Below are 9,740 nucleotides of genomic sequence, written 5' to 3'. Positions count from 1 at the left end.
AACCCTAAACTCAGTAACTAACAGCAGTCATTAGAACAGGCCCTGCCACGGGAACCCTAAACTCAGTAACTAACAGCAGTCATTAGAACATGCCCTGCCACGGAAACCCTAAACTCAGTAACTAACAGCACTCATTAGAACAGGCCCTGCCTGGGGCATGCTGTCAATATTTAAATATGAAGGACAGTAACTGACTAATTGCCATCTTCTGGAAGCCATCAGTGAACACTTCATGAAGGAAGTAAATTTGGAGCGTGGTCCTGAGGAAATGACAGGTACTCAGGAGTCCTCATCAAGCTGGTTTTACAACTGAGATTCATTTGGGCCCATGAGCGTAAGGTAAGCAGGCTGTCTGCACTAGAGTATCTGGATGAAGTGACCAAGCGCCCCACCCAAGATGAGTTCCGTAGGGCTCTGAAAGCCCTCGAAAAGCCGTATCTCTCACAGCCCAGTCACTCTCACCAAAGGGGGATGATAGGAAGTGCTTTCAAACGTTTACTCACTGATGAGGGCTGCACACCCTACTTCCACAAACCCTGGACTGGCTGCTCACCTCCTTAAAATATACAAAGTCATGTGGCAATGGACTCTGGAAAATCCCAAAATACACTTTAAAATGCACTCCGGTAGGATTAAGTTCCATGGTGCTGGAGAGATGGCTCAGCTGTGAAGAGTACCTGCTGCCCTTTCAGGATGAGAGTTAGTTCCCAGCACCCACATAAGGGGGCTCACAACCACCTGAAACTGCAGCTCTGGGCAGGAGCTGACTCCTCTACGGGCGGAAGCACTCCAGTATACATAGCTATACACGCGCAATATGCATAACTAAAAGTAATATAAAAACTTTGTATGTGGAAACGACACATACTTACATATTTGACTATTTATGCCATAAAGAAGCCCTTAGCAAGTGAGTGGGCCTGTGTGCACATGCTCGTTCTCATCACCACCCCCACCCCACAACAGAAAAGGTGTAGAGGACAGCCTGAGCTGGGAAAGAGGCTTGCTGCTTCCCAGAGGACAGCTAGCAGCTGTGTCTGCGCTCACGACTAGACTCTCAGCCCCTCCCAACTGCTCGCTCCACTCAAGAGCAACAGTCTAAAGCAAATGAAACTGAATTATTTTAGCATCTATGTGTGTGTGTGTGTGTATATATATATATATATATATATATATATATATGTATGTATCATACTATTTTTTCAATTATGTAAACTATAATAGATGGCCCAATAACAAATACTTATGCATTTCTATTACATGTATGTATTTGTGTGTGGATGCACACGTGGAGGTCAGAGGACAAACTGTGAGAATCTAATTTCCTTCTGTCGTGTGAGCCCTGGGGATTAGTGTGGGTCACTGGGCTCAGGCAGGCGCCTTTACCTGCTCAGCCAGCTTACCTGCCTCCAAAACCAGTGGGTAATTAGTCTAATTTCAACCAGAAACTCCATGTGTGTGGTGGCAGCACACAGTCTCAGCACCCAGAAGACCAGTGGCAGGAGGATCAAAGGCCAGAGACACCCCCTGAAAACAGGGAAGAGAAGGGAGGGAGGAGCGGGGCAGGACAGGAAAGGCCCAGCAATGTTCAAACACTGGGGAACTATTTACTGTAGCTCACCGCAGCTCTGCTTGTGTCTCCCTTCTTCTACAGCTGAAGGGACCCCAAGTTTATAAGTGAATCTCAGGAGAATAACACTCCAAGGTGACCATGTTCCCATGCTGAGGTACTTAACATCCAAAGTAAAAAGGTCAAAAGGCATCACACTGTCACATGACCTGCAACTCCTCCCGACCAGGCCTCTCTAGGTGCAAAGATTTTAGAACACAAATGTGAAGTGAGCGGATGCCCGTGCTGCCGCCACCAATCAGGAATGCAAGCAGCTACTGAAAGCTGTTCTTCCCAGCCCTCAGTGTCTGGCGTGGTGGGGAGACCAGGGAAGGAGGGAAGGAGAGAGGGAAGTGCAAGGCCTTGTGGGCAGATCTCCAAGTTAGAGGATAGCCTGGGCTACATAGTGAGGTCCAGAACAGCCATGGTCCACAGAGAAACTCTTAACCCCCACAGTACCTTGTAAAGGGCAGGAGGACGTTCAGAGCAACACAGCCCTGCAGAAGAACAGAGATGCATGCGGGCAGTGCTTACCTGCTGTGGCTGGTACCTCTGCTGGGACTGTGCCGCCGGCTGCAGGTACTGTGCCTGGGGCGGGAGGTGCGAGGGCTGCGGCTGCTGGTTGTAGTATGGCTGCTGGCCTTGCTGGCAGTAGCCACTCACAGCTTGCTGTCCGTACTGCGGTGGCATCTGTCAGAAAGTCACATAGAGCAAATGAGAAACTGAAGAGATGTGGGAACTGAACTCAAATATGGTTTTGACTCCATCATGTGAAAAGGGTTCTCGATTCCATGCTTTACATCTGTCTTCATTAGATAAACTGACTTTCTGCCTCTGCTCACCCATGAGGTCAATGGTGATGTGGGATTGCCTTCGACATGCTGCTTTATCAGGTATCAAGTATTGGTAAGTCATGAAAGTCTAGTGGCAAGGGGTTCCTTTCCTGACACTGACATTTAAAATGTTCCTGCTATGAAAGCCAAGGAGGTGGTGTATTAATTCCATCCCCACACAACAGGCAAACTCCAGTGAGTTCCCACAGTCCAGGTTAACTCATCCACATACTGGGGGAAAGCTGTGGTTGGATACGAGGCATGGTGTATGTGCTTCTAGGTCAGATCACCCCAACCCTGTTTCTAACAGCTGACGGCGGAGGATGGCACCAGCACTTGCACGTAATAATTTGCTAAGAGAAAGTGTACCCCATTACCACCAAACAAAACCCCTTGATCTTGCATGTACCTCAGAGGTCAAGTGTAGGAAACTGGACCTACTGGGAAGCCTTGGTGATCCTAGGGGCAGCCCCTCGGCCCCAGTCACACTCATTACTGTTGCTGTCCATGCAGTAACAAGGCTCTGTGTCACATGCTCCTACCATGAGGGGCTGCCCATCGAGGACCCCGAGCTGTAGGACTAACCTGTGCCCTCAGAACTGGGAGTCAAAGAAAGTACCTTCCCACTTCAGAGCATTACCTCGGATCCTGTCATCGTAATGGGAAGCCGACACATATACCAAACAATACCTCCCTGGACGTGTTCTTGAAGGATGCGCATATAGTAGAGAGTAGTTTTCTTAGTTGATAGAGCAGGTAAAAACAAAGAACTTGTATTACAAATACCAGAGCGAGGCCAAGCCGGCAGAAATCAGCCTCATGCTCAGAGGACGGTCCTCCTCATGCACGATTACAGCCCTGACAGTGCCCTCCTCGATTCTCTCAAAGTGACACCCCCTCCGTAATCTTTGTGCACCCCAACCCAATTAGGAAAGCAGGAAAGAAAAGCAAAACAAGACCCAGGCTGTGAGTATGCCCTGCTGCTGCAAATGAAGACCTCCTGTTAAAGATACCACAAATATGGTCCACAAGAGAACTCCAGGAACATCGGCCCCTGGGGCCCACACACTTCAGAAACCGGAGGACCAGATCCATACCGAAGAGCCAAATTATTTACAAAAACACTGAGCAATGAAAAGAAAGTGATACTAAAGTGTTTTCGTCTCAGACAATGCACTAGTTCACAGCACACACAATGAATCAAAGGAGAAGAGTGCATAGGGGCTAATGGTTCTCTCTCTTTCAATCCAGGCCAATTGTTGTTCAAAACCTCCCGGCTACAACCACTGAAAGTATGATCAAATAGTTTTTAAACGGGCTTTTCACCACACAGAATGTAGGCTGCTACAAACAGGCAAGTTTAAAAAAAAAATTAATAGCACTGCTGAAATCTTTGCTTTATTTATATTCTACAGTTTGATATTTCACAATGAATGAAGTCAAGTCAAAGAATGTCCACAAAGCGTAAGTCCGCATGCTAGAACAGTGCACCCCAGGACAAGGTGCACGCACTCCCAGCCAGCACCTATGTCTGATTCGGTAACTAATGCAGACTCATACAGCAACCTTGTGTGATCTGAGGCAGTGAGGAGAGGCGCCTGCTGGAGCTGAACTGTCAGGAAGCCTGAGCCAGCACAGCAACTCCCCGAGGAGCTGAGCTCTCCCATGTGGACTCCAGGGTTTACCAGAACTCTCACATGCCCACTGAGATGTTCTCTGAGAGAGGGGTGCTCTGTCTGCCAGGCAAGACAAACTGTATGGCCCATGTGTCACTGTCATGCACATACAGCTGTAAAACTGGGGTCCGTCGAGATTTCACCCTGATTCTGGCAGCCAATCTGGACTCTAGGCAGGTGCCCATACCAAGGCTGATGTTCCTTATCAAACTACAAGCTGCAGCTTAACATTGCCTACCCTAAGCACTGCTGTAAGAACCAATTTTTCAATATGGTAAGTAATTGCCTACTGCTGGAACTAAGGCTCAATTCTTTACTGGTTAACTGGCTTTGTTTTGTCCAGTTTGGAAACACCTACCACATGCTTTTTCAGACTTATTACATGAAATGCCACTATTATGAAACAGACCACCCCAAGAACTCAGAAGCCCACTGTCACCCTCTCAGTGCTTGGCCACCAGGTTCTCAGTACTACCCTCCAGTCCACCTCAGACTTGTTTAGCCCTGGTGTCTGTCATTCAGTATATTACTTCTGTGGTGCTAAGGCAGAAGTGACAAATTGACAAAGGCCTAGATGCATCCATGAGGAACACACTGCAAAGTACATGTGAGCTCTTCAGGGTCTTGGCAGTCTCACCTGTTGTTAATTGTGTTTGGGATCAACAAAGACTATCAGACGGTAACATGCATGTGAGACTGACAGTACCATGTGTCACATGCTAAGATCTGGGGCCATGGGCACTTCTGCCTCAGGTGTCACCCTGGTGCAGAGCAGGCAAGTTCACCACTATCCTTGTCCCCAGGCCTGACTGACTCATTTAACCACGAGGACAATGTGGCCAGCCTTGGGCTGTGTGTGTATACCTGCTCCCACATCAAAGCCATGCCCTTGGCAGAGGACCTCCCAGCTAAGTTATCTGACGAATGAGTGTTGCCCAATGGGTCAGAGAATCAGCATTTGCAATTGAAACTCGCCAAATGCAGTCACCTGTGCTGAGCACTAGCCCTGCGTCCAGGTTCATTCCATCTACCAGCGGGAAGTCAGCAGCGTCCCAACACCGGAACCCGCTAGCCATCAGTCATTACTGCAACCACACGTCCTGTGCTTCCATCCATGGCTACTCTATAAAGAGTATCACCAAACTAGGCTAATTCGAAGTCTCCAGAAAATATCTGGGACCTAATGTCTTCTCATGACTTTTAAAAAGAATCTGTTTCAACAATTTCCTGACACTTCTACATTTGAAAACAACTTCCCTTTTAAAAGCTGAGTGTTTCCAAGTATTCTATTGGAGGAGGAAGGTGTGCCTGAAGGTGATGCCCCTTCCTCAAGTGTTCTCTCCAGGAAATTATCCCTCTAAGGGACACGAGTCTCAATCTGTGTCGCGAGGGTACACTGGTCCCCGTGTTTCTCTTCACCATACCCTGGCCTTTCTCTCATATTCCAAAAGGAATGAACATCCAGGTTCTCCCTCTCCTTCTCCATCACTGACCTCACGACCCAGCGGGTGTCCATATACAAGCGGCTCTGACATACTCTGACATACTATGCAGCTCTGTCGGGTCCTGTCCCTGTTGTCAGGAAGCACTCTTAACTGGCATGCGAGGCAAACAGGGAAAAGCAACACACATTTCAAAATCTTTCAAAACTAAAAATACTGTGTTAAGTCAAAAAAAAAAAAGCAAGAAAAGGTTACAGTGGCATCAGGCCATTTGTCTGTGGTGTGTATTAGTTCTGAACTCACAAACAGTAACAGCACAAAAGCATCCATCTAAAAGGAAACACGGCGCACTCTGTGAAGGGCAGAGTAGGATCTCGGCCTTTACAAAGTTGATGAGGCAGAGAGGGTGTCTGTCTCAGGAGCGTCTACCCAGCAGGCATGGGGCCTGGGTTCTATTCCTAGTGGAAAAGGAACAGAGGGAAAGAAGGGTCAGAGAGGATAAAGGATGACGGTGAGTGGGCGGAGCTCGAGGAGGGCAGGAGGGATATAGATGTGGTAAAATTCATAATCTCACTGTAGTCACATGAAATGTTTGTTTTCGTGCGCTTCTGATCTTGTTCTTATGCTTAAATTTCTAATTTTACACTTTAAGATAGAAATCTTGCCTCCAACTAGTACCCTTTCAGCCCTAAAAGGGAGGGACATGGGGACAGCACACTTGGGCTGGAGATCCTAGAGCCCTCTGGAAAGGATCAGCGTGGGGCAGGGGCCCTCTGTGGCCTCATCCACTAACAGGACCCTAAGGCCTGCTACATCCCAGGCCAGCTTTTCTTGCGTCTCCTACACAGATACCGATCCTTCAAGGCACCTCAGGAAATCAGCTCTAAGGTGAACAGTTTGACCCCCAGTGAGCCTTGGCCCTAAGCTAACAAGAGTCCAGGCTAACGGGCCCCCTAAGCAGCTTGTGAAACACCTGACAGAACTATGGCAGCCCAACTCCCTGAGCTCTGGCACACTAATGCCGAGACACCACCCAGCTTCCGCTGAGGACATCTTGCCTTTGCACACCTGAATCAACCCGTCCCATCGGTTCGTACGTCTTCCTGCAGAAAGACAACTTGCAAGTGGACAGAAGACTTAAGACTGTTCCACACCTATCACCAACAAATGCAATTTGCTTAAAAACCATTCACATCTATGACCTGGAAACAAGTTCATTACTGTGGTCTGAGATGAGTGAGCTCTCTTCAGTCCACACAGATCCATTCCTCTCTTCCATGCTAAGATATGCGGAAGACCTACATGGGGAGGAGTCGGCCTTGCAGTGGCACTCCGCCCATTCAAGCTGCTGTAAGACTGTCAGCAAGGCCTGTCCTAGCTTGCCTACTACTTACTGCTGGGATTAACATCAGGAACAAAAGCAACAGGGGTTGGGGGTGGTTTAGGGCTGGCTGAAGGATGTCAGGACAGGAACCTGAGGCAGGAACTGAAGCAGAGGACACTCAGGAACACCACTTGTTGGCTTGCTCTCCACAGCTCACTCAACTTGCTTTATAACACCCAGAACCACAGTGGGCTGGGCCCTGCCACATCAATCATTAATCAGGAAAATCTTAGGGAGGCATTTTCTCAGTCGAAGTTCTCTCTTCCCAAATGATACAAGCTGTGTCAAGTTAACAGAAACAAAGCCAGGCAGCACGCCTTCCGTGTCCATCTGCAGATGTCACCACCCAACCCCAACTCCTGCTCTCTCCCCACAGCCCCTGCAGCCGCTGCTCAGCACTCGGCTGTGCGAGCCTGGACATGCCTGCCTCTCTCATGCAGGTGGCCACACTGCTGTGCACAGTGTTGGCTTATCTCACTTCTGGGCAGGGTTCTAAAGGCCACTGGAAGTATACAAGGCCATTTATCCAGAAATGCTTGGGTTGTTCCCCATCACTGGGTTTATGCACGGTGCTGTTCTGAACAAGGCCTTAAAGCATCTAAACCCTATTTCCGTTTGCCCAGGTGCATCCAGAAGTGGGGCTGCTAGCACCTCTGATGATGCTTGCTTTGAATCCTCAGGCCCTGCATGCTGCTGTATGCGGTGCCCCCAGGAACAGTCATCCTAGTGAGCACCACTCACTGTGCTTTCCCTAGTGACCCAAGCTGTTGGGTGTGTCACTTCACCTACTGAGTGGGCACTGGGAAACACCTCCTCCCATGCTTTGTCCCCTTCCCATGTGTGTGGGTTTGTCTCCTGAGGGTTGTATGAAGCTTTATCAGACACTGCAAACGCTTTCCTGCTGTGGTTCTGCCGCTTCCTTTCTTCCAGCCCCGTAAGTTTTCATTTCTTGATTTTGTTGTTGTGGCCTATGCTTTAATGGCCATGGCAGTGCTCCTGTGTGTTCTCCAGAGGGGCACGACTTTCCTAGTGTGAAGCTTCTTTCTTACATCTACTCAGAGTTCATTTTTGAACATGGGCATTTAAGTCAGGTGCGGGATACGATCTCATTCTTTGAAAAGCGTCTGTGCACACTCAATGCACCTATGTATGAGGTCCAAGCAGATCACAGAAACCACACTAAAAGCCAAAGGACAGGAGAAACTAAAAGGGACTAAGAGCTTTCTATATATATATATATTATAGGTTTTTTACTTCACAAAAGAAAAATACAGAGCAACTGGACATACTGAAATAATTATGACTTCTATTCAAATAAAAAAAGCAAGTCTCTAAGCTAGGTCACAGTGTTTATAGAAGCAACATCTTTTTTCCTTGAATTCTGTCTCTAGGTATTTATCTTAAAGGAAAAAAAAAGAACCAACTAAGCAAACATTTGCACAGCTGGGCATTTAATTCTGCATGTTGGAAATACAGAAATCCAAATGTCCAACATCAGCAGAGTCACTGAAGGGAGAGGGAGTCAAACCTGACAGGGCCACTAGGGTCCCCGACAGACGTCAGAAGGAGCACTGTCCATGCACCTCTGATCCAGGACTTAGGGAAACAAGCTTCCAAGAAATAAACAATGCTGTTTTAACATGAAAGTGTGGAGGTGCACATGTATAAAGAATTACTTATCTACAGAATACGCCAAGGTTATCAAAGCCATAGTCTGCTTTTTCATGGCCCTAGAAAAAAAAACGCAGATCATTTCTGATTATTTACAACTTCTGTCCGCTAAGAGTCCAAAAAAAAAAAAAACCTGTAATGATTTACCTTTAATAGCAGAAATAACTACAATTTGTTTTTCACTAGTAGATTTAGGTCCTTCCAGGTAAAATCTACACAACTGAAAAAAATCACAGCAAAACAAAACAAAACAAAAACAAAAAACAAAGTTCAACATTTCCACTCAGCTGAGGCTAATTCTGGTAGCTATTGAGTTCACAGAAATATCGAATATTTCCCATGCATGAGAAAAACAGGGAAACATTCAGCTCGTCCAGCTGATGCAGGGCTGAGGCAGCTGAGGCCAACAAGCCCCCCCCCCCCCCCAAAGGAGGCTGCTGGAAGGCAAGGGCCTTCACATGGGCAAGTGTTTCCTTCCAAGCTGTTTAATCCAACCCCAGCTGAGAGGATTCAAGGAAGCAGGTGCTTTTTTCCTCTATGTTATTATTTTAAAAGAGTGAGGGAGAGATCATGCTCCTGTCCTAAGGCTGGGCTAAAGAGAAACTACTCCACAACTCCCTCGAACTAGTTCTTTATGCTTGAAAATAAGCCATCAACAAAGGAGCACTGTGTTCAGCATGCACGCTGCGCACATGCACGTTAAGTCAAGTTTGTTCCATCTTACTCCACCGCTCTTCAAGAACAGGACTAGCACACAACACACACACACACACACACACACACACACACATGCACGCGCATGGGGAGGGGGGCAGGCAAGTGAACTGGGGCTAAGAAAAAGAAAAGAAAGAAAGAGTTGGCAAAGCACTCCAGGGCTCCAGGGTCATTTCAGGGTCAAAGCAAGGCCTTGCCTTTGATCCTGTAGGTGGCAGTGCCCTGGAGCTCCAGGTGCCTCAGGCTGCTGTAGACCCCATCCCCTCTTCTGTCCCCTGGTTCCCAGCAGGTTCACCTATACCACAAACACTGCTGCTTTTTCAGACTAAAAAACAAACAAGTCTAGAATGATTTAGCAAACCAATACCCTTCTATCCCTCCACCAAGAAACTTAGACTTTTCATTGTAGTA

General features: G+C 47.6%; 1 protein-coding gene across 1 annotated transcript in view; it reads right to left on the bottom strand.

Moving 5' to 3' along the window:
- The window catches only part of Arid1b (AT-rich interaction domain 1B), a 348,501-nt gene that overhangs the window by 244,372 nt on the left and 94,389 nt on the right, over positions 1–9,740 (bottom strand). The window contains exon 3 of the mRNA XM_021220975.2: positions 2,144–2,299. Coding sequence (XP_021076634.1) covers positions 2,144–2,299 — 156 coding nt within the window. The remainder of the gene's footprint in view (positions 1–2,143; positions 2,300–9,740) is intronic.

Source organism: Mus pahari, chromosome 21, assembly GCF_900095145.1.
Source record: "Mus pahari chromosome 21, PAHARI_EIJ_v1.1, whole genome shotgun sequence".
Taxonomy (NCBI): domain Eukaryota; kingdom Metazoa; phylum Chordata; class Mammalia; order Rodentia; family Muridae; genus Mus; species Mus pahari.
This window is presented reverse-complemented; position numbering and strand designations above follow the sequence as displayed.